The 25,974-nt window shown below is 45.7% G+C and overlaps 1 protein-coding gene across 1 annotated transcript in view; it reads right to left on the bottom strand.

Annotated features, from left to right (window-relative positions):
• Positions 1–25,974, bottom strand: part of URB1 (URB1 ribosome biogenesis homolog) — a 683,114-nt gene that overhangs the window by 496,610 nt on the left and 160,530 nt on the right. Inside the window, exon 11 of the mRNA XM_069204026.1 lies at positions 16,876–17,049. Coding sequence (XP_069060127.1) covers positions 16,876–17,049 — 174 coding nt within the window. The remainder of the gene's footprint in view (positions 1–16,875; positions 17,050–25,974) is intronic.

Consider the following 25,974-nt stretch of genomic DNA (forward strand, 5'->3'; position numbering starts at 1 on the left):
CCAGGAGTCTATCTACAGAGAGCATCAGAACGCAAGCGTTTGCAATGCAATGGGTCTCGCGTTTGCTCGAGTCAGAGCTATTATCGTTGTAAATACCTAACTGGACTTTTCTCGGCACATAAATTGAAAACGAAAAGTAAAAAAAACTGTTGACATAATCGAGCCGATTCAACACGCCACAGCCGCCATGAGGGAAAGACCAGGAACAACGCGTCTGGGTCGGGTTTTTAGGGGAGGAGGGTTTGGAGTAATTTTGTCTTTAGGGCGCGTTATTAGGGGTGGGTCGGGTGATTTTGTATTTAGGCCGGGGGGTTTAGATGTGGAGGGTTGGGTAATTTTGTATTTAGGGCGGGTGGGGGGCCTAGGGTAATTTTGTAGTCAGGGCGGGTGGAGGGGTCAGGGTCATTTTGTATCTAGGGCGAGTGGGGGGGTGGGTTATTAGGGGTGGGAGTGAATTTGTATTTAGGGCAGGGGTGGGTTTTTAGGGGCGGGTCGGGGTAATTTTGTATTTAAGGCTGGTGGGGGGGAGGTCGGGTTTTTAGGGGCAAGGTGGGGGTTGGGGTAATTCTGTATTCAGGGCAGGCAGGGGTCGGGTTTTTAGGGGCAGGGGTGAGGGGGGTTTGGGGCAATTTTGGTTTTAGGGGTTGGGTAGTTTTATTTTTGGGGTGGGGGTCGGTTTTCGGGTCAGGGTGGTTGGGAGGATATTGGGGTAGTTTTTAAAAGTGGGGGTTAGGGTACTTCTGTTTTTATGGGTGGGGCGTGGTGGGTCAGGGTAATTTTCTTTTTAGGGGTTAGGTTGTTTTATTTTTGGGGAGTGGAGGTCGGTTTTAGGGCTCAGGGTGAGTGGGGGGTATTGAGGAAGTTTTTAAGGGTTGGGGGGGTCGGGGTACTTCTGTTTTAGGGTGGGCGTGGCATGCGACAACCACACGCATGTAGTTTCCACACATGACTATGTTGACTGTATTGTTCTGGCATGCGTAGTTGCCGCCTGCGTGGTTCCATCATACAACCCCACCATGAGCGCAAAGGAGGGACACAAAAGGAAAAAGAAGTTCACTTGCAGTCAAACATATCAGCAAAAGTGCAATTATCCATGTAACAGGGACGGTGTCCAAGGCGGTAACAAAACTCCTCAAGGAGGGACAAACCTAAAGCATTTATTAATGATAACAAAGGATTTTTGAAAGGCAAGCCCATGAACAAGTGATAGTGATGTGCGTGCGGTAGGTGTGGCTAAAAGCCCACAGATAGATTATAACACGTCAGAGCACTTGCCTGCTCGACCTAAAAAAGGACCACGGCAGTTCTGTTTAAAGGGAGTGTGAAATAATTGATTTGTGCCAATTGTCCCCAAATCGATACCTCACAACTCATTCTAGCCTTGAGCTCATTGTGCTGCTCTGTTCATGTTTATATTTTCGGATCCGTCAGCACAGTGGCCATCTCCCCTACTCTGGAGAGGAAATTACTTGGTGCATTCTACGAAGTGAGAGTTTCTTAAAATGATACTGTACTGCATTTTAATAAAATAGTAATAATTAAAAAAAAACTCAGCAGGCAATCTTTGTTTTATTTTTCAAGGTATTCTGACAAAAATGGAAGAACCCGATCAGAGGAGACGAGTACTCTATAAACGGGTGCAAAATGCCGGTTAGCAGTAGGCGCAAACCGAGGGGTTTTAAAGCCATATTTGAGTGAGGCTCTAAATGAGCACCTTACTGTTTTAGACTCTTTTTACGGTCGGACTAATGGTGCAAAAACGAAACTGAACTGGGAGTAAACTACAATCCTCATTTATAACAATGTTATTTGCTGCGCCTGCACCCCAACGGGTATTGAAGAGTTTTACACATAATGTATTGTATATTAAAATTGACCGGTATTCAAAACCCTGTGAAAACTGGACAGAATATTGGCTGATTGCAGTTACAAATGATTAATGCATCGGTCACAGTTTTTGCGAGGTGACTGGTAATTACTTCAGGAAGTGGCGGAAAAGATGACTACTTAGGGGGCGTGCTTGAAGCAGAGAGTGGGCTCAAGTCTAATGACAATAAATCGTAAATAGTAATAACAAGGTTCTCTGGGTAAGATGTAACCAAAAGTCAATAAATTGCGGAATCTAAAAACTAAGTCCGAAACAGGATATTTGACTTCTGTGAAGCACACAACAGCACGCCACAGCAAATTTCCAAAACGGTGCTCTTTCAAGGGAGGCCAATGCTTCTTTTGCCACCTTTGGGACAGTTTGAAAGGGAAGGACAAAATACTCAATCTCGGCTGCTACCAGCAATCCCACCGCTACAAATGAGTGACCTGCTGCCCAACAGGTTTAAAAACAAAAAAAAGGTTTTGATTACGTGAAGTAAGGGTCCCTCTTTTGTGAGCAGTTATTGGGGGTGACGGCACATCTTGCTTGTGTGAGACACCACCACCTGACCAAGGTCTTCCAACTAGCTCCTCCCCTCCCGTCTGCACTTGACCTCTCACCTGCCTATGACATCTTGTGACAATACATTTACCAAGAGTTCTGCTCTCACCTGGTACAAGCACTAGGACTCCATTCCTAGCGCCTCACTTACCACAGACTCCTGCATCCAGGGTTTTTATGCTTTCGAAACAAAAAAAAGTTTGACTACTGTGATTTGTAGATTGCTCTGTGTAGTGGCCTCCAGCTAAGTTTGAACACCATTCCCTGTAGTAAAGACCAGTCACTGCTGTGCGGGATACCAACACCAGACCAGGGTCTTCTCTCTGCTCTGACCCTCCAACCCATCTTTGGGTTTCTTCTCTGCACATCTTGGAAGGTTTGCTGCTCCTTTTTCCCTAACCCGACCCTTCTTCACCTCTCTTCCCAGGGCATCCAGGCAAAGAACAGAGAAGTTAAAGCACACCCACCTATGTGTTATTCCAGTTTCCTCTCCATGTACAACTTTCTTCTCTTTTCCTCAAGCAACATCCATTCATTGGGGTGGAATCAACCCCACTGGGTGGACACCACAGATCTATTACTGTGGTGTCATTTAGATTTCTAGGCACTGCACCACTCCTGCTTCTGTGTAGACCACTTACTCCTCATTAGATCTTCTGCTTGTGTGAATGGGCACAGTAGATTTCATACCTAGTGGTAGGAAGCAGGGTCTCCAAATGAGGGTTTACATATTACAAACTGCTTAGAGAGTCGGAGCCATCTTTTGGGAAGCATCAGCTTACAATTGGTCACATGCCAGACAATGGGGCATAACTCCACAGAAACACCTCACTTGAGTGGTCTGTGAATCAATTATTTGCCTCTTGGTACCACCTGGGTAGATCCAAATTACTATTACCCACTTATTGTGGGGCTGAGGATGTCATGGTAGTTTTCCAGGACCAGAGAGATGGAATATATATATGTAAAAATAAAAATATTGCCTTGTTTATTGTAACAGAGGAACTCACCTTTCTGCTCCATCCTGACCACAGCTACCCGGTTTGTACTGGTCTCCGACGTGTAAAGCATCACTCTTATGATAGGCTTTGCAGGCAAGCTAAAAGTTTGCATTTCTGTATCAGTTTGAAGGCCATTTGTACACTGTCTCATGACTTGCGATCCTGCACCTGTGGAATAACTTCGTTTCGTCCTCATCACATGAACTCCATTAGAGCACTCGCTCTGAAAATATGTCTTATTCCAGCATCGACAGCTTTTATGCCCACAGGGTCCTAGGGCATCCTTCTGTCACCGGACTTTGATTTACAGACTAATGTGTCTTTTGTTAATAAACACTTAAGACTTCGAATTAGTGTTTGTATGCATTTTCTTTTACAAATATATAACCTGTTTGGTGGGATGGAGTTCTGTTGTCGTCATTGCCTTGACTCATTGGATTGCTTCTTGCAGTGTCCCTTAGAGGGCTGTACTTCTCACTGATCTCTTCAAACCCTTGGTTAGACTTGGATACAAATCCACACCCTACTTACCATGGTAAGTCTGGTTAGGTGGGCATGGTAAATATATGAAAATGCACCTCTGTCTCTGCTCCATCTCATGCTTAAGGGCAGTCGCACGGTCACTTTCTAACTACAAGCCAAATACCAAACCATACTCATTGCCTGCACTCCACAAAATTCACAAGTAAAGCTGCTCACGTACCTGCCAGAAACTGCTTTGCAGCCTCATGAACTGCAAACAGAATACCATGCACATGAAACAATACAATAAACTTTGATATTAAGTTTAAAAAGTGTACATTAAATAATTCTGACAAACCTAATTAATAAAATACTCTCAATAAATAGCTCTTGTGCCACCCCTGTGTAAATGACACTGTGTAAACTGTGTTGGCCCTCAACAACTATCCAGTTTTGACCAGAGCGGTCAAGTTTCCCAATTGCATGAGCAAACAACTCATCCAGCCAGACTTAGTGTTCTGCTACTTTTAGTTTTGTGTATCACACAATAAAGTCAGGACTACAAGTACCAGAAGGCAAAGAAAAACGGAAACCGCAGAAAATCAGTTAGTCCACCACTTTAGACGAGGGTGCAACTGCATGGCTTTCATTAGTCGTCTCTCAATCCACAGGTGGACCTGAGCAAGATGCTTGGCTCTGGTTTGGCTCGAGGTCCTCCTAGACCATCAAGCCCAATACGAGCCGAACTTTCATGTGGCTTCAATCTGCCACCCACACCCTAAAGGCGCCAAGAATTAAAATCAAACCACTAAGCTCTGATGTAGGACAGAGAACGAAATACCCATCTAGTGGCTGAGTTACCCAGTGCGAAATCGGAATATATTAAATCAATCTTGACTACCTCAATAACTAAATATCTTTCATGTGTTTTAATCTGTAGACTAAGATGTGGCTCCATGTGTAATAAGAAACTAAGCCACCTATAGGGTGCACATGACAACTGACTTGCCCCTCAGTTCACTAACAGCAGTGCCTTAGCGGGGCCGGGAGGTGGTAACATGAATACTCCTAAATTCATGTTTAAATCGCTTTTAGTAAATGCCTCCTGATACAATTATAGAATCTGATGTATTAACACGCTTCAGTGTGTTAAAGAAATACAATTTTTAAAAACAAATTGAAAAGACTATCATAGTTTTACATGTTTGTTGCATTTATTGCATGCCAAATATTTTCAGGGCTCGGGCTGCTCAGGGGCTCTTGTACCCAAGCGAACCCATAGCTCGACACTCCCTGTGAATATGTCCTTAATACGTCGTTGAGGCACGAATCAGCCATTTTTTTTTTTTTTTAAAGAACTGTTGCACCTACTCGGCCGGGATGTTGTTTCAGTTTAAAAACAGACAGATCAGATATATGAGAAGTTAGGGACAAGAGCCAAGACCACACAGAACAAGGCTTGCACAGGATTCTGGAGCAGTTTCAATAAGAGTTGCAACATAAGCAGCGCAAATACTGACTTTTTTTCTGCTGTACAGAAATGGGCAAGCAGTGCCATTTATCAAACATCCCAAACCAGCCAGCCTCGCAGCAGCAGGAATGCTGTAAGCAGGACGGGGCTCGGATTAAGCCGTGTGTTATCTGGAGGTGCTGCTGACAGTGAAAAGGCAGGCAGCCAGCGAGATCAAGGCGCTGGCACACAAGGCACTCGCGGCAGTCAGGCTGAGCACTAACATGTCATCAGTGCACGGAATGTGCGCTGGGCCAAGACAAGGGGCAACTGGGAAGCAGATGACCTACCCGAGTCCCTGATCAGGATCAGGAACAGTGTCAGACGCTTGCGATACATTCTTTTACGGTCTGGCCAGAGTGCAGATACTTTCAAAAATGTGATTTATGTATTTATTGTTACAGCTACCCTCCGTCATGATTCACAGTTTCAAAAATTGCCCCATGTCTTGGCCCAGGGCACACTACACATTCCATGCACTGATGACAAGCTAGTGCTCCCCCTGGCTGCTGCTATTTATTTATTGTTACAGTACCTTCCCTCATGATTCTACCAGAAAACAGAAACAGTTATGTTACTTACCCTGTAAGCATCAATTCGTGGCATGTAGTGCCGTAGATTCACATGCTCTGTAAACTCCTGCTTTCTAGTGGTGGGTCCAGAGAGGTGCAAGTTGTTTTTCTTTGAAGAAGTGTTTCGAGTCATGAGGTCGAGCGATTCCTCCTCTCAGTGATACTGCGCATGGGCATCGACTCCTTTACTAGACTGTTTTTCCATAGGCTGGTGAGAAAGCAGTGGAAAGGAAGAAAAGTGTAGGGGGGAAAAAAGATGTCCATGCAATGTGTAAATGCATATGTACAACTATATACAAAGATAAAGTAACTGAAACAGCTACAGACCTCCAGGGAGGAGGGAGGGTGCATGTGAATCTACAGCACTACATGCCACGAGCAGATGCTTACTGGGTAAGTAACATAATCCGTTCGATGGCATGTGTGGCTATAGATACACATGCTTTGCATAGATTGTAAAGCAGCTCCTCCACAAAGCGGTGGCTAGCCCGTAGGAGTTGCAGTTGACTGTAAAAGTATACATAGCATTGCCTGACCTACATTCGCTTGCTGCTAGAACATCCACACAGTAGTGTTTCGTGAATGTGTGTGGTGTAGACCAGGTATCTGCTTTATAAATGTCAGCTATGGGAATGTTACCAAGAAAAGCCATAATAGCACCCTTCTTTCTTGTAGAGTGAGCTCTGCGAGAAACTGGTAAAGGTCTCTTAGCATAGCAAGTCTGAAAGCATTTGACAATCCATCTGACTATGCCTGATTTGGATGTTGGGTTGCCTTTGTGAGGTGGTGAAAAAGCTATAAAGAGTTGTTTAGTTTTCCTAAAGTCCTTACTTCTGTCAATATAGATCATGAGTGGTATTTTAACATCTAGAGTGTGAAGCACTCTTTGTGAAACAGTATGGTTCTGGAAACAATACTGGTAGTTCAATAGACTGGTTAAGGTGAAACTGAGAGACCACTTTAGGAAGAAATTTGTGATTAGTGCAATTAACTACTTTATCCCTATGAATTTGGAAGAAAGGTTCTTTCAAGGTTAGTGCCTGGAGCTCACTAACATGCCTGAGTTAACCGATTGGGACTAAGAAAGCTGCTTTTCAGAAGAGGAATTGAGTTGGAAATGAGTGGAGTGGTTCAAATGGGGTACCCATGAGTCTCGTGAGTACAATGCTAAGGTTCCACAATGGCTCAGGGGTACGCAGGGTAGAATTACATGTTTAAGAACTGCCATGGCAGCCTTAATGACGGGAATCCTGAGCAGGGAAACATGTTGTCTGTTCTGCAGATATGCAGCTATAGCCGCAAGATGTAGTGGTGGATTGGAAGTGTAGCCTAGATTTGCTTTCTGCAAGTGAATCAAATAACCAACAATTTCCTGTACCCTGGCTTCCATTGGGTCAATGAGTTTGGGTTGGCAGTAGCAAGCAAAATTTCTCCATTTTGCAGAATAACAGAATATAGTAGTAGGTCTACAGGCTTCCTTGAGAATGTACATACTCTACAGGCAATTCTAGGTAGCTAAACTCTATGACCTCAGGACCCATATCGCAAGGTTGAGTGACTCGGAACTACTGAGAGATCCAGGAGTGTGATGAACGAAGGCTGGCGCGGCCCTGTGGGGGCCACAAGGATCATGGTGAGAGATGTTTGCCTGATCCTCTGAACCAGAAAGGGAATGAGAAGGAGAGGTGAAAAGAGTAGGCAAACATCCCTTACCAACTCATCCATAGAGAGTTGCCCTTGGATAGAAGATGTGGATACCTGGAGGCTAAGTTTGGGCATTTTGCATTTTTGCTGAGGCGAAAATATCTATACGGGGAGTCCCCCACCTTCTGAAGTATGACTGAAGGACTTGTGGGTGGAGTTCCCATTTGTGGACTTGTTGCTGCATCCTGCTGAGCAGGTCAACAATGTTGTCCATTACTGGCAGACATGCCACAAACAGGTGAACGTGGTGGTGGTGAAGGGCCCACTTCCATATGGCCTGGGAGATTTGGGAGAGTTGAGAAGACAGTCCCCCATCCCCTTCCTGTAAATAATACATTGCTGCCATGTTGTCCAACTTAGTATGAACCAAGAAACCCTTGTGAGACCAGTGAGGAAGAAAGGTTTTCAGTGCTAGGATTCCTGCCTGGTGATCCAGGTAGTTGATTTGTTGGAACTGGCGTTTGGCATCCCAGAGGCCCTGAACTGCCAGGTCTTGAAGATGAGCACCCCAACCTGTTTGTGATTTGTCAGTGGTCAATGTGTCTTGAGGCACAGGGTCTAGAAAAGGTTGCCCCTTCAAGAGGTTGTTGGTGTTCCACCACTGCAGAGAACGTTGAGACTGGCAGTCTAATAACTCTGTATCTTCCAAGTGACTCTGTGTCTGAGACCATTGACGAGACATATTGCTACAGGAGACGCATGTGAAGTCTGACAAGGGGAACAATAGCGATGCAAGAAACCATCAGGTCTAACATACTAATAATGGTCCCAACTGTGTAGGAATGGTTTTCCTGAAATTTAGGGAGAAAGGTCTGGAAATTCTTGACATGAGTTGGAGTGGGATATGCCAACCCTAACACTGTGTTTAGAATGGCCCTAGGTAAGGTTGAACCTGCAGGGGCTGAAGGTGAGATTTGGGAATGCTGAGAGTGAAGCCCAAATTGCGAATAAGATCCACTGTCAACTGAGTGTGGTCTTGGCACTGGCGTAATGAGCTGGCTTTGATAAGCAGGGAAAGACATGAACATTTTGCCTTCCCAGATGTGCTGCAACACCTGCCAAGCACTTTGTGAACACCCTGAGAGTGGTAGGGACTCCAAAGAGAAGGGTCTTGAACTGGTAATGCTTGCCTGCAATGACAAATCTTAAATATTTTCGATGTGCAGGGTGAACTGAGATGTGAATATAGGCGACCTTTAGATCTAGAGCTGTCATAAGGTCCCATTGCTATAAAAGCAGGATGACATCCTGAAGGGTACCTATGTGGAAGAGTTCTGAAAGGGTGTATTTGTTTAGAGTCCAGTATGGCTCTGAGAGAGCTGTCATTTTTGGGGATGAGGAAATATAGCGAGTTTACTCTTGAACCTTGATGTTGTGGTGGAACAGGCTCTTTGGCCCCTTTGGGAAGAAGGGCCTGGACCTCTTGTTAGAGAAGGGTTAGGTGTTCCTGATATGGCCTGTGTGTGCAAGGGGGGGACGTGGTGTTGAGTGGTGATGAGCCCCAGACAATAACCATGTTGGATAATGACAAGGACCCACTGGCTCATGAAAATGGTGTCCCAGGTGGAGTAGAACTGTTGGAGTCTTCTCCAGACAGGTGTAGAAGATCAGGGGGAAGGTGAAAGTAGTCACTGCTTAGACCTGTGTGGGTAGTGGTGCTTCTCCTCCCTTTGTTGGTAGACCCCCTGTAGGAGCCCCCGTACAACCATCTGGTGTTGGTGGACTGAGACTGTCTAGGGTGTGAGTTCAACGACTCTAATGTGGAGGACTTATATGAACCCCTTAGTCCAAGGTGGCAAAAGGAACCCCTTTGTGTAGTGGTCGGAAGGGCACCCATGGCCTTGGCAGGGTTGGTGCCCTTAATGTGCTTCTCTAATGTGGTGCACCTGTGGCCCAAACAAGTGCTCTTTTTCAAAGTGCATGTTGAGGACTGCCTGCTGGACCTCAGATTTAAAACCTGAGCAAGGAAACCAAACATGCCTTCTTAAAAGGACGCTGGTGTTTATGCCGCAAGTTTCTGTGTCAGCTGCATCAAAAGCGCACCTGATGGAATTGTTGGAGATAGTCTAACCCCTCGAAATAATCTGTTGGCCCCTTTTACAAAGGTCCTCTGGAAGGAACTGTAGTGGCTCCTCCATCCCATCCCAATGGGCTTGGTCATACCGGGCCAGAAGGGATTGGGAGTTGGCTATGCACCAGTGGTTTGCGGCCTGCGTTGCTACCCTCTTCCCAGCAGTATTGATTCTTTTACTCTCTTTCTCTGGGTGAGGAGAGTCCCCAATGGCCTGACTATTAGCTCGTTAATGGTCCGTTGTTGCCACGGAATCGGGTGGTACCTGAGCCCCGATGTGAAGCAGGTCAGATGGGACCACCTTGTACTTTTTGTCCACCCATGGCGTGATTATCTGGGAGCGGACAGGCTTCTTGAAGATGTCAAAGCATGCTAAGGAGCATGGGGAGGTATTGTCTATCTCTGTGAGTGGAGGTAAGGGTGTCAAACAGAAAATCCTGCTCAAAATGATCTTTGTGCAGCTCAACTTTGTGAAACGTGGCTGCTCTGATAACTGCCTGTTGGTAAGATGTAGTGTCCTCTGGTGGTAAGGGGCGTGCAAGGTAGAGGTCAGTGTCATTACAAGGAATGGGATCAGGGTCATAGGCACCCGAAGGGTTGATGTCATCCTGGGGCCCTCCTAATCCCCCAATGTATGACTGTGGGGAATCCCAGTATGGGTGATGTGGGGGATTCCGAAGGGGCAGGGGGAGGAGGTGAAGATGGGGATGAGGAGAAGGTGGAGGAGGTGGGGGAGAAGGCCTGCGTGGGGGACTAGAAGCCTTGTCCTTGGCTGTTAGAAGGGATAGGAACGTCCAAAGCCTCTTGAAATGAGTTTCCTTTCAGGGAGCACAGAAGAGGAAGGAGTGGCGATAATCCGACCTGTGCCCTCTTGGATCTGGAGCCTGCTCCGTCGAGCGTCCATTTTCTCCAGCATGGGCTCAATCGGAGATGGGCTAGTGGAAGACTGGCCAGAGTCTCTGGCATCCGAGGTTTTCGGCTCCAAGGCCCAGGGTGCCCAAGTCTTCGGTTTTGGAAGTTTGGTCGGGCACTGAAGTTGAAGCTGGTGGCTCGGTCCTGAGGTCCGGATACTGTAACGATCTTTTGGTCTGAAGCTATGGACGTTGAAGCTGACAACATGGCTTTGGTCTTGGTGGCCATTTTTGGCACCTAGCCAGAAGGCGCTAAAGTGGATTTACAGTGCTGATCATGGCCAGATGGCAGTGCTGGACCAGTGACCTCCAGTATGGGCTGAAAGATCTTTTTGGAGGATTTCTATGGGACAGCAGGGTCCTCAGTACTCATGCACTGGGTAGAGGTCCCCTTGTGACTTTTAGTATCAAATCCATTTTCAGACTCAGAGCTGTCCTATATGGAAAGGGTTTCTTCCTTCTGCTGAGGTTCCTCCTGAGCGTGCTCCTCTACAAAGATGTCCGGGGTGTCGTCCGGCATCTTCCAGGTCATTTCCAGCCAATGAGTTTGTCAATCCCACAAAGGCTGGAGGCGTCGCAGTTGGGTTCATGATGGTCCAGAGAGACACAGAGGTTGCACGCAAGGTTTTGGTCAGTGTACGGGAACATGGAGTGACTCCGCGACAGAATTGGAATGGAGTCCGCTCCATCAGGGAACCATTCCAGTTGGTGACGGATCTATGTGGAAGGTAGGCCTGAAGAAGGTTCTAGTGCCCCAAAGGGTGGTCATTTGGTGCCTGAACTGACAGAATGACAAGATCGCTAGGATGGGAGAAGCATGACTGATAACAAAACTGTCAGAATGAGAAAGTAAAGATTGGAAAGAACTGAAAAGAGTCAACCAACTGAGCGGAGGCGCACACATCCGAACCGGACGGCGGAGAGAAAATAATCTAACAAAGTAGTTGATGCCCATGCGCAATGTTACCGAGAGAAGGAGTCACTTGATCCCTTGACTTGAAACACTTTTTCAAAGAAAAACAACTTGCACCACTCTGGACACAACACTAGATGGCAGGAGTATGCAGAGCATGTGCATCTACTGCCACACATGGCATCAAACATTACAATTCCATAAAACATTTTAAAATGGCAGTAGGGAGTAACTTCAATCTTGGGGTTAAAAAGTATTTGCTTAGTTAGCTTAACTGTGTAGCTTTGAGGATTAATAAATATGGTAAAATTAGGAATAAAGGTTGGAGGCGGTATATCTGAACTTGTTTGGATGAGTAATTCCAGAAGTACAACTGTATTTACAGTGAAATGAGTTTACAGATAACTAACTGTAAGCTACAAGATGTTTGGGGCCCTGGGGTTGTGAATGGGGCAAGCAGCATTATTGAGGCCAGTTTACTCATTCTGGGGCTTCTTTGCCCGGTACCTAGAAGACAGCAGTGTCCGTTCTGGCTGCTTTAATGAGGCTACACTTAGATGCCCCTGAGAATGGACAGAGTGGTTCTCCTCCATAGCCCACAATGCACCTTTGTTGCTAACGAAAATAAACAGCTGCCTTGTCTGCACCCCATACAAGGGAAAAGAAGTAAGAATCAACACCGTCTATTTAAAGTAATAAACAACAAATACTCAATTGACGAGTCCTTGTTACCTAAAGTATTTAGCTCTAAATTATATCGCTACCTTTGATAATAAATTACATTGAGCACACGAAACACTGACTAATGCAAAATTAATAATAATTGTGGGAGGTACTTTAGCGAGTTCTTTGGATCACAGGTGGCAGTACCTATGACTACAGCATGTAATGTTCACACCGAAGTAACAATAATGTACGGTCCCCCTATGGCTTCCCTTCATGTCCTCTCAGATTGGTCATCCTGATGCTTCCAAGTGTATGAAGGTTCTGGACTATGGAATAACAAAAGCCTGTGAACATTTTATGACCTGAATTGGATCACATATCTCCATCGGATGCACCCTTGGAATGTTACTTAGCTGAGCCATGATCGTTCTGCGTGCTTAGCTTGAAATACTGGGAACCTTATAAATCTGGTTAAATGACAGAACCACGACCGCATTGTTTTCATTAATGTCTTTACCACGCATGTCTTTACAACTAATTTCATTGTAAAAGCATGCCTAGTAAAGGCATATGTCGAAACGGAATGCAAAACGGCATGCGTAGTTCTGTCATACAACTCCCCCACCTGCCCTGAGCCCTAAAACTACCCAACCCCTAATACCTAAACTACCCCGACCCCCCACCTGCCCTGAGCCCTAAAAAAACCCAAACCTATCGCAACCTCCCCACCCCTGCCCATAAAAACTAAAGTACCCCGACCCACAACATGCCATGAACAAACAAAAAAACTATCTCGACCCACCCACCAAAAAAAAACAAAAAAAAAACTACCCTGCCCCCACCGACCCACCAAGCCCATAAAACTAAACTACCCTGACACCCTCCACCCGTCCTGAACCGTAAAAAAATAATTAAAAAAAACACTACCCTACTCCCACCTGACCTACAAATAAAAAATAAAAAACTACCCCGCCCCCGTCACGTAGGCTCTCATTATTTTAATGAGACTACTAGATTTGAGCGGCAAAATTGCCTGCGGTGTGGGGGACTGAGTCTAACCCAGTACAGGTGACACCTGTCTGCCTAATCCTCATCTCCACCCAAGAGCAGGGATGATTTGGCAGCTGAGCTCATGACACGATTGAGTCCCCAGGGAAATCGTGGTTACTCAGATCGCATCCGTTTCTCTCAGTTACATTAGTCTCACGTATACAAGGACAGTCAGAGGCAGTATATGTTTCAATAAAGGTTTAATGAAGCAACTGCATCTTAGATAATAAAGCATGTACTGCAATAACCAGGACAATAAAGCATGACAGGATTAGAATTGTGACAAGGAGAGTGAAGCATAAAAATAACACTACCATATTGTCACAAAAAAACAGTAAAATATTCGTACCTAGGCTATGTTAGAGCACAGCATGTTAAGCTCTAGTTCTGCCCTTCAGTTTCCCCTGGGCAGATATCATCCTCCATACCTGAGAAAGAGGCCTGTAGCCTACAAAAGCAGCTGTAGCGAAGCGTTCAGCAATCAGCATGCAGTCGTGGTCACCTGGCTGGAATCTCCCTCTAACGTTTGAGGGACAGGGAAGTGTTTTTTTTTTTTTTTTTTATAAAGGTGATGTTCTGAGAAAACGTCCCTACGTAAGGATGTGTATGTTTCTATGAATACCAGAGACAAAGCATTACCACATTTACTGGTAACCTATCTTACTGCAGCTTTAAGAAACGTACAGAGTGAAAGAAATGTCTTGTTTGAGAAAGCAGTACTGGCCAAGGCAAAGAACAGCTAGATAGAGGGAAATAAAACAAGCCTGCAAATGTGGCTAAGGCTAAAATAATTAACAAAGTAGAATAAAATATACCTAGGTTAAAGTGCACAGCAGCAGGCCTATTTTGATAAAACAACATGCATGGAGCTATAACTAAAATGGCTACACAACACCCCCACCAGCCCTAAAAAAAATTAAAAAAAACTACCCTTATTCTCCCACCACTAAAAACAGAACTACTCCGACACACCCCAACTGCATGGAGCACTAAAACCTGCTCCCCAGTAAGTAAACTACCCCGACCTCACCACCCACCTTGAGCCCTAAAAAAAAACAAAAAAAAAAAAACGACCCCCACCCCTAAAAACTAAACTACATCGACAACCCCCACCTACCTTAAGTCCTAAATCCAGCCCACCATAAAGACTACCCACCAACCCTGCCCCAAACTCCATTTACCTCACAGCATCCTCTCCCGATCCTTCCTCCTATTCTCCCTTCTCTCACCTTTCCTTAAAGCTTACCCCACCACTTTAAAAATAAACTACCCCGCCCAACCACCCAACCCAACCCTCCCCTACTCCCATCCCCAAAAAAAACAAATAAACCGACCCCCCTACCCTAAGCCCTAAAAAAACCAACAAAAAATACTCAAATCCCCCTTTAAAAAAAAGAAGAAAAAAAAAAAAAAAAACTGCACCAGCCCAAGCACTTAATCCATCACCCACCCCTGCCCCAGCCCCACTTACCTCACCGAGTCCTCTCATGATCCACTTCCAATCTGGCTTTTTTTGTGCCTTAATCACGCATATGCGCAGAATGGCACTAGCATGGTTAAGGCACAGAAAAAGCCATGCATTGTTCCGGCAATCGTGGCTACGCTTGCATGCTAAACGTCCGCGTTGTTTGCAACGCATTGTTAAGGGCTTTTCCCTATAAATCTATCTTGATGCAGAAACTAAAATCCAGAATTTCAAAAGCAAGATCAGAAAATGATCAGGGTGCAACCTACGAATGCAAATTTTCACTTGTTTGGAAAACGTATGCAATTCAGCAAGTAGTTTAAAGCCTATGGTTAAATGTGGGATGTCACAGTTACTTATTTGGACTAAATTGCCGAAACAGAAAATAGGTGTCTACCTGTCGTACATTTAGCAATATATGGACTTCTCTGGGATATGAGGAAATGAGTGGCGTGAGCCCTATGTGCTAAAGTTATTGGTTAAGTAACAAGGCTCGAAAAACTATGTCCAACAAACGTCATTCAACTGTACTGCACCAAATAGGATTAGACAAATTACAAATGCTTGAGAAACTTATAATTTTGTGATAATGGAGTGACTACCTCGCTAATAAATGGAAAAAATGTATCAGCTTTCTTCGTGTTAGTGCATTTTACAGCTGATAAAATGTAATACGTGGGTTTTGATTTGTTTGAATGTATTTTTGTAATTTAATGCGGTTGATATGGTTTGTGCAAATTATAAATACAAAAATGATTAAACAAACAGTACTACACTGCTAAGATTTTTCATTTGAATACCATGTATAGGAAGGTAGCAAAATTAAGAAGAAAACCGTGAAAATGGTACCAAATCGTTAGTGTACTTAAGTATCATGTTTAGCAAAAAAAGAAGTGAAAGCAAGTGGAAATGTTGTCAACATCAGGGACTTTCTGCATCCAGATTAATAGCGGGCTCGTCTCGAAATACAAATCTCTGTAACATATACTGTTTCGACCCTTGAGCGAAACAAGTTGGCTTACTGAGTGCACAAATGTAACAGTATCCCTTTGCACATGTAAAAATGATGGCAAGTTAAATTGCTGAATACTATGTCTGAAGGTTACAACGTCCCACACACCACATTGTGAGCCGGTGCTACAGGAGGTAGAACAAACCAAGAAACTAGGGAAGGGTGGGTTACACAGTGTAGAGAAACCCTGGGCTGAAACAACCTCCTTTCCCACGACTTTCAGGGAAGGCAGCAGGAGCTCGTGTGCATATGGGCTAGAATATCTGAAATGGACACTGCCAGACCAGCACAAAAGAAAACATTTTGTGCAGTAGTCGAATGGACTTCAGCACTGACTCGTCCATTCACAACATCCAAGCACACAAATGCCAGGCATCCTTCAGACACTTCCCAGATATGATGAGGGTCACACCCCAGTTTTATGTTCTAAACCGACCTTTATTAGGGGAGAACATGTGGGCAGCATCCCTGAAGCTCCACAAAAATAAACTACAAGGGAGGCCATGTGGAGCAGATAAAGGGAAGGGGAAGGGTGCAACCTTCCTTGATTATGCTAATACCTCTACTTCTCAAGTTAATCAAGTTGTGGAGATTACAAAGGCTAACATAATGAAAACACAAAGTTGTATCCAGGCAACAATAATACTGGAGAAAAGGGCTTCTCTGAATAGTAGAAAAAAGAGAGAGGAGTAAATAATATGCAAATGCACAGACCTGTAAATATTATATCACATGTCCTTGTGAGTGCCACAAACTAAAAGCTACAGCAGAATCTAAGTCATACTCAATAAGTAGTCTACAACATTAAAATAAAATAAGTTGTCTTGCAATTGTGGACATCGATGTAAAGTGAAATAAAACATATTATAAATAAACTGTTTTAAATGTTGCCCATTTGGAAATTATAGGCAACGGGTGCACAGCAGATGTATGAATGTTAAGGTTTACAAAAAGGCAGTATTAGATGATGTCACTTCAGCACTTTGCATTTTATTTCATGGTCTTGAAACATTTGAGGTTTCTTCATGGACAGGTAGAATGTCAATAAAATACATTTTACCCAATCTATACGATTTCTTTAAATATATTGTTTTTAAAGTTGTGTACCTTGCTAACAGCTTCTCTGAACCTTTGTGCAAATTCTTCCATAACAGCTGAAGAGTAGATTTCTGACTCTTGCCACAATTCTTCATTTAAGCAATGATCTATCGTACTCAGTGCTCTTTTCAATACAGAAGATAAGAGTGTTAAGGTGGTATGCTTCACTATTTGGTTTGGGAGCTGAAATAAGAATTAAGATTGTTATAAAGAAAAGCATACCATAAAACACACAATTTTTCTAAATCTCATGGCACAATTTTCAGCAACACTGAACAATATGGGAAGGTATGCCTGGGAGTATGCTACAGAGCAGATAAGGAAAATGTTACTTACTCTGTAAAAATCTGTTAGTGGCATGTAGTTCTGTAGATTCACGTGATGTGCATACTCCTGCCACCTAGCGCTGGGCTCAGACGTGTTCAAGTGTTTTCTCTTCGAAGAATTCTTCTTGAGTTACAAGGTAGTGTGACTCCACCTCTTGCTTGCAATATGCATGGCCATCAACTTCATGGTTAGTTTGGCTTTTCACGCGACGGGTGAAGGTGACTGTAGCACAGCGACACAGGAAAGAGTGAGATAGCGAGATGACCATGCAAGGGAAGTATAAAGTAATGGTAATTGCAAACAGCCAGAGGCTTGTAGGGAGGTGGGTGGGTGCAGGTGAATCTACACCACTACATGCCACATACAGATGCTTGCAAGGTAAGTAACATTTTTCATTCTAAGCATGTGTGGCTGTCGATACACATGCTGTGCATGGACTGTAAGGCAGTCCTCCCTTAATTGGTGGCTGGCCTGTGGATGTTGCAGAAGACTGAAAAAGGTACGTAGTGAAGCCTGACCAACATTAGCTTTTTGGCAGACTAATACATCTACACAGTAGTGCTTTGTTAAAATATGGGGTGTAGACCAAGTAGCTGCTTTACAAATGTCAGCTATTGGGATGTTTCCAAGGAAGGCTATAGAGGCCCCTGGTGGAATGAGCCCTAGGAGGAACAGGCAAAACTCTTAACCTTTGTGTAACAGGTGTGGATGCATTTAACCATCCCCCTGGCTATGCCTGATTTTGATAAGGCCTTTCCTTTATATGAACCAGGAAAAGAAACAAACAGTTGCTGGGTTTTTTCGAAATGGTTTTGTTAAACCTTACATGGTACATTGAGGCTCGTTTGAAGTCTAAGGCATGAAGAGCCCTTTCTGCAACTGAGTCAGTTTGTGGGAAGACTGGAAGTTCTATAGACTGGTTAAGTTGGAAAGAAGAGACCACCTTAGGAAGAAATGTAGGGTTGGTGCAAAGGACTACCATATCTCTATGAACCTGAAAGAAAGGTTCTTCAAAGGTTGAAGCCTGGAGCTCACTAACACGCCTTAGTGCGGAGATAGCTAGTAGAAAGGTTACTTTCCAAGAAAGAAACTGTAAGGGACATGACTGGAGGGGTTAGACTAGGGAACCCATAAGACTAGTGAGGAAAATATTAAGACTTCACACTGGAGCAGGTATTACTCTTGAGACCCTTCATAAAAGTTTTGAAGACTGGAATCCTGAAGAGCAACACGTGTTGCCTATTTTGGAGATATGAATCACAGCTGCCAGGTGTAGCTGTAGGTGCAGGAGGTAACAATGTTGTGAACTGTGGCTGCCAGAGGATCCACGTGAGAGGCAGTAGCAGACAAATCTTTACCATTTGGCAGCATAGCAGGCATGAGTAGTTGGTGCTTCCTTAAGACTATTCATGCATTAACAAGGTAGACTTACATAACCAAGATCTCAGGATCCAAATCGCAAGGTTGAGACTCTTGGGGTCAGGGTGGTTTGAGGAGATGAACCAGGGTTGCCTGGCTCATGGGGGGGCCACTAGGATGATAGAGGTCTGTAGTAGCTTCCGAGGCACAAATGGAGTGAGGGGGAAGAGGTAGAAAAGCAGAAGCAAATATCCCTGACCAGTTCACCCACAGTGCCTTGCCCCTGGTCTGTGGATGTGGGAGTCTGAAGGCGAATCTTGTGCATCTTCTGTATTTTGCTGTGGCGAAGAGGTCTTCATCCAGAAACCACCATCCCTGGAAGAGGCGAAGGAGGAAAGACAGGTGGAGTTCACGCTTGTGGACTTTTTGCCATAAGGTTAGCAAAGTCGTTGTCTACTCCTAGGAGGTATGCCGCCAACAGGTGGCTCTTGTAGTGAAGAACCCAGTGCCAGGTGGACTGAGCTAACCGAGGAAGCTGAGGGGATTGGGCGTCCCCCCACTTCCGAATGTAATACATGGCTGTCATGTTGTCTGTCCATACGAGGACTACATTTGGGGAGAAGAAAGGTCTTGAGCGCTAGATGGACAGACAGCAGCTCCAAATAGTTGATGTGAAAGTCTCTGTGAGCGGGACCCCACTGGTCCTGGACAGTCAGGTCTTGCAGGTGGACCCCTCACCCACTGAGGGATGCGCCCAGTGATCTGTGGAACTGGGTCGAGAAAATGCATCCCACACAACAAGCTGTTGGTAATCCATCACTGCAGAATGAGGAGTGCGAGGGCTGATCAACACTAGATCTTCCCAATGACCCTCTTTTTGCAACTACTGATGCATTAGGCACTGCTGCAGCAGACAAATGTGCAATCCTGTGAAGGGTACTATGGCGATGCAGGAAGCCATCATGCCTAGCAGATGCATGACTGTCTGTACTGTGACCTGTTGATTTGGCTGAAAGAGGCAGTAAAGCTTGGAAAGACCGGAGTCTTGCCGGAAAGGGATATGCCTTGCCAACATCTGCGTTGAGGATGGCTCTCAGATAGGGTTGAATTTGAAGGGGTTAGAGATGGGACTTTACAGTGTTGATGGTAAAGCCCAGTTTGTGCAGTAGGGCTATTGTGGCTTGGGTGTGTACACGGCACTGCAGTTGCGTTGCGCTCTTTAGTAGCCAATCGTCCAGGTAGGGAAACACATGGATGCCCTGCCTTCGCAGGTGTGCTGTTACTACTGCAAGGCATTTTGTAAAAACTCAGGATGAGGTAGTGACCCCGAAGGACAGCACTTTGAGCTGGTAATGCTGACCATTTATCACAAACCGGGGGCAGTGCCAACGCGCCGGATGAATCGGTATGTGGAAGTACGTGTCATTGAGGAAGAATGCCACCATGAAGTCACTTTGCTGTAACAGCAGTATGACATCCTGAAGGGTGACCATGTGGAAGTGTTCTGAAAGGATGTACTTGTTTAGAGGTGTGAGATCCAGAATGGGCCTGAGGGACCCATTCTTTTAGGGAATGAGGAAGTAGAGGGAACACACCCGACCCGTTGGTGTTGTGGCACAGGCTCTATGGCCTCCTAGAGGAGGAGCTCTTGGACCTCTTCCTGAAGCTGCCATTGGTGCTCTGGAGAGAGGAAATGTTTGCGACAGAGACACTGGGTGGTGTGGAAGTGAGCTCTAGGCAGTAACCATGTTGGATGATGTCTAAAACCCTCTGGTCTGAGGTGACAATGTTGCCAAGCAGGGAAAATCATCTGCAGCTTTCCCCTGACAGGTGTTGTGTGATCGGGGGTGAAGAAGAGGCTGTAGGAAGCTGGCTCTTTATATAGTATACCAAAATGAGGTATACTGTGCAGAGTGTCCAGGGGTTCCCTTATGAGTGGACAGGGACTTGCTCTAGCAGTCCCAAGGTGCTCTTTTTGAGGGTAGTGCGGTCAAACAGCCTTAGGCTTATCAGAGAAGAGTGTCAGATATTTGCTGCATGCACAGTTAATAGATGACACACATGACTCAATAAGGACATCCACGTCAAGTTATAAAAATAACACCTACCTTTATATAACTTTAGGCATCAAATTCATCATGATCAGGGAAGTACGTTTCAAGTTATGAATTTTTACAAATTTGAAAAAAATCAACGCAGTGCAATTTCTGAAGAGGTAAAGTTATCCTATGGAGGGTCTTGGTTGAAGGGTGTCAGTCCTCTCAGGCTTTAGGAGGCACAGGCAGTTGCAACACAAGTCGTCTTTGATGCAATTCTCAAGAACAGCAGGCAGGCCGAAGGGGCCGGGGCCAAGTCAGCTGATGGTCTTCTGTTCTTGCTCGTATAAGTCTTCAGGGCCCATCTTTTTCTTTCAGGTCGGCAGGAACTGATTTTCTGGTGTCAGAGGCTCCCCTAAATACTGGATTTAGGGGAGTGAAGGGTAGTAGCCAATGGGCTACTTACCCCTGGGGTCACTATGCCCCCTAATGAGCAATTCCTGTGGGAAGTGGCCAAAACCCTGTCCCAGAGTTCCTAGTTCTGCCATCACCACGATGACAGACTTTTAAATTTAGTGTCCACGTCAGGCAGATCACCTTATGAGTGGAACTGACCTGAGGGAGGACACGCCTCTCTGACTACTACTTTTCCCATCTGCACAGGTGCCAAATGGGCCCTGGGTCGGGAGTCAGCATCTCCTCACTTCTGAGGGAAGCTAGATTTATCTACCAAGGACAGTGGGCTCTTTGAAGCTCCCTGCCTTGAAATGCAGATCCGCAGGTCATCCTGTAGGGAGGGATGTGTTAACACCCCTGTCAGAGCATGCTTTGTTCCTAACACCTGAGAGCAGAGGCTCTCACCCCTGGGGTCAGAAACCGGTCTGTTTGTGGCAGGCTGGCAAAGACTAGTCAGTTAACACTAGCAATTAGTAGGTTTTTCAGGGAACACCTCTAAGGTGCCCTCTGAGTGCATGACTTAATAAATACATCACTGGTTCAGTGTGGCTTTATTATTATTACAAGATGTTTGATACCAAACATCTCTGTTTTTAGTGAAGCTATCAGGTAGCCGGAGAACTCACATTGATCAGTGTCTACAACATGTTCTAAAAATGGCTTCCCTGATCACTTACTATGCCTAAGAATCGACAAACGCATTGCAGGGGCATATCTACTCTTGCAGATATGTTCACACAAGTAATATAATGCACCCTGCCTGAGGGCTGGAAGGCCTGCTGTTGGGGTGACTTACATATATTACATGCAGTGTTAGAGGGCATGGCACACAGGCTGTGTGCCATTTGTGTTTTCCCTTTTAGCTGCACCAAGACACACAGCATGCAATGGTATTCTGCATGAGCTAGGTGAGGAGTCCTTGAGGGTGGTACAATACATGCTGCAGTCTTTGGGGACCCTCTTCGGTACCCATGTCTTAGGTACCTAGAGTCCATTTATTAGGGACTTACAGACATGCCAAAGATATTGGAAATTGGGGGACAAATTGCGCAGTTATGGGGAAAGAACATTGGCACTGGGGAATTGGTTAGTAGGAACCCAGTGCACTTCAGTCAAAGTTGCATCAAATACAACGCAAAAGTGGGGGGGACTAATGCAACAAAATCCCAGTTTCCTACAGAGGTAAGTCACTGCTTGGCTGAGGTGGCTTCCTTGGAGGAGCTACCTTTGCCTCTACATTTGGGGCAATGTCCATGACAGACATCTCTGTAGTAACCCCTTGTGGAAGCTGGTTAGGGAGGCTGTTGTTTGAAAGATGTGAAGGCTTCAGGGCATGTGGACTTGGAGTCCCTGCAATATGCAGAGTGGTGAAAATACCACCATGAGGAAGGAGTCTGTAAGGTGCCATGGCTTTCGTTGCTTCCAGATCTTTTTTCATTTTCTCCAGCATCTCATCAACCTCTGGGTATTCATATTTGGCAGGCTATTTGAAAGGATCAAGGGCTTGCTTGAGAATCCCCTTCTGCATAGGCAGACAATGCATAGAGTGATGAGTCTCAAAGAGAAAGTCCTCCTCAACTGGCTCTTTATGCAACTCCACGATGTAGGAAGCAACAGCCCTACATAGAACCTCATGGAAGGAGGAGGTGTCATCTTTCGATGCTTTGGATGAGGAAGGGGCTCCAGGGTTTCTTCAAAGTGGTGCTGTCTCTAAGGGGGTCAAGGTTCCAGCGCCGGAGGATGTGTTAGTATGCGTGCCCGTTTGGGGTTGGATAACAATCTGTTTCTTTCGAGCATCAAGCTGCTCTTGCAACTTCTGGAAGACTGGTTTGTGGGCTGGTCTTCCGAAGAAAGCCGAGGGTTTTGGCGGGGACCTGTGCTTTAAGGCACATAGTTTCTGATCCAATGGTTGGGTCAGTGCTGAGCCGGAAGCAGGCAGTACCAAGGTTGTCGGTTTTAGGATTTTCTTCGGGGCCAAGCCAGACTGGGAGTGGTATCTGAAGTAAACTGTTGGTGCCCGAATGGCCTGAAGGCAGTGGCAGCCTAGAAGCTTGCCATTGTGGATCCAGAGCGACTGACTGCCCCCATGTGGTGTGGAAGTTTGGAGCGGTGTCAAGGGGGAGGGGGAGCTGTACTCTCAACCTACTGAGCGGGCAGGAGGACTTCAATCTCGAGGTCAGAGCTGGAACCCTCTTTGGGCGAGAAAGCCTCCTCACCAGCCACCAAAGGCTTTCCAAGATGTTCCCCCTCGAGGTCCTGGGTGCCAGAGAGGTCTGGAGTTTCGTTTCTGCGCCTACCCGACATCTAAAGTCTAAGGGTATTCCTTAACCACATGGACTGACATGTTGCAAGCGGCCTCATCGTGCTCAGGTGAGAGGCAGAGATTACAGGCGTCATGGAGATCAGCCTAGGGGTACTTTGCAAGACACAGAGTGCAGTATAAACAGAGCATCCGTTACATCACAGGCAAGGTATGATGAGAGCGGACCAATAGAGGGAAAGAGAGGCCCCCAGCATGTGATGCCCCACTGGGGCCCGGAGCTGAGCAGCTTACTGCCCAAACACTAACTGGAAACCGTGACCCGATACGAGAGAAAGGGGGTAAACGCTATTGAAAACAATACCGATTGAGAAACAGGCCACAAGAGAATCGCAAATGATTACTGCGACTGAGTCGATCCGGAGCACAAACGTACACATCCAACCCCGATAGCGGAAAAAAACAACCTTACAAAGCAGCTGATTGTTCCGTCTAGCGCAGAGGTCTTCAAACGGGGGGGCAGGCCCCCCTAGGGGGGCCTCAGGTGATCCCAGGGTGGGCGCCAGACACTGGCCAAAAGAAGCATTATACAGATAACTTAGCTTTGTTTTAAGCAGAAGCTTGTTATTGCATTTTTAAAAAGGTAACAGTGCTGAACTGCAGTGTTTAAATAGGTCTAGATATATTTAAACATGTCCATTTTTATAAAACAATAGTGAAAAATTCTGCGGGGGGCCAATGATTTTTATTTTTGAACTTTGGGGGGCGCGGCATTAAAAAGTTTGGAGACCACTGGTTCTTGCAGCATTGATGCGTGCAGACCAGGTTAATCTCCCGTGACTGGACTTCGGTGAGAGATGGAACATTCCCCCACCTGGGGATACAGGCAGCTAATGCTTAACCGGCTCTATAATGGAGGTGCTAGGGGCCTGAAGGCATCCATCCATCTGTTTTTGGATTCGTTTGCCCTTGTCCATGATGGGCAGAGTCGCCTTTTGAAAGATGGTGTTGCTACCGTGATCAAATTAGTTTAAGTCGACAGTGCACTCCCTGGCAAACTGTTGTCAGTAACTTAATCTTGGGTAGGTGTGCCTCCCGGGTATCACCTCTAGGTTTAGGTGTACTAGAAATAAAATAAGATGTGAAAACTAAATCACACTTTATGAGAACCAAGAAAAGAATGTAATACGACCCATTTGGAGTCCTCATAATAGTGCCCCTAGGGGACACTGCTCGTCACAGCGGTGCATCTTACTCTGTTGCTACTATGATGCCTGTAGGTGCTACAGAACGCCATGTATACCATCCCGAGATCTAGATTTGCGAAAGAGTCTGCTGTTGTCCCTCATATGAGCAAGGTAAAGTCAGACAAACTGAAGCTGGACACGGAGCTGAGGAGACTGGTGCGCCCAGACATGCAGATGTAATGTTTTGTGGGACTACTGAATTAAGCAGTACAGTAGTGGGTGGATGGTTCCAATTAGGAAAATACACTACCAGTGGACTGGGGAGATGTGGCTGTCTTCCCACGATGTATCACGCAGGAAGCGGGTGTCCTGAGGGATTGTCCCTTTGTTTGGCAAGTAGCTGACACCCGAGAGCAGTTGGTGCTAGGGGTGCTGCGAAGGGCGTCATATACAAAATTATACACCTCAATTGCCTGAGGCCGTTTAGGAGGATACAGACCGTAATGAATATGATGCAGTGGTCCGAGTGGGGCTGCACCATGGCTGGGGATCTGTACCTAAGTGACACTTTCCTCACAGTGGGGGGTGCAAAGGACTTGTTTCAGCTCCAGCAGGGCCAGTTCCTGCAGTACTCCAAGATGTCCCGTACGGTGCGTGAAATCTGGACAGATATCTTAGCGGAGCCTAAGGAATCCCAAACACTACATCTCCTATAGGATCTCGGCTCCCCTGTGGGGTTGATCTCCAAAATTTAGAAAGTCCTCAAAGGGGATCCATGGGTTGACATGACGAAGGTCCTAAACAGGAGGACGGAGGACTTGCCTGAACCACTTTCGGTGGGGGCCTGGAAAAGAGCCTGCGCTCAGGTCCTAGAGGTAGCTAGTAATGCATGTTTTTAAACAAACCCAGTTTTATTACATGCATCACACTTATCTGATGCCTCAAAAGCTGCATAGGATCACTGTGTTGTGTTCTGCTGTCTGCCCCAGGCGTGAGATGGATCCAGCGATATTTCTCCATATGTCATGGGAGACCCGTATGCCCCCACGTGATGGCCCGTGGGCAGATATGCATGTAGGTGGCCCGCAGCAAGGACTCGATGTGAGGATTGTGATTGTTGCTTTGTTCGCCCTTCCTTCTCTTAGGCCCTCCCCTCCATTCTTTGATTTTATTCCGGCCTGCATTACTAGAGTTTAATTGTTGCTGCTTCCTTTTTCTTTTCTAGGTTTACGATTTGGTTGCTGTACAAATACGTGCGTCCTGTGACAGTGGGTACCGTTGACTGTCGTTGTAGTGGTCCTTACCTAGTGGATGGATGCTGATAGGCTATAGATTACGGTAAAGAAAGGATGATTTCCAACTCGTTTTTGATGAGTGGTTACTGCCTCATACTGTTACATGCACCACAAACAGAATGTGATAGGATACTACGTACTGTACTATGTTTTTTCTTAACAAAAACATGTTAAAAGAAGAGAAAAAC

The sequence above is a fragment of the Pleurodeles waltl genome, chromosome 8, assembly GCF_031143425.1.
Source record: "Pleurodeles waltl isolate 20211129_DDA chromosome 8, aPleWal1.hap1.20221129, whole genome shotgun sequence".
Classification (NCBI taxonomy): domain Eukaryota; kingdom Metazoa; phylum Chordata; class Amphibia; order Caudata; family Salamandridae; genus Pleurodeles; species Pleurodeles waltl.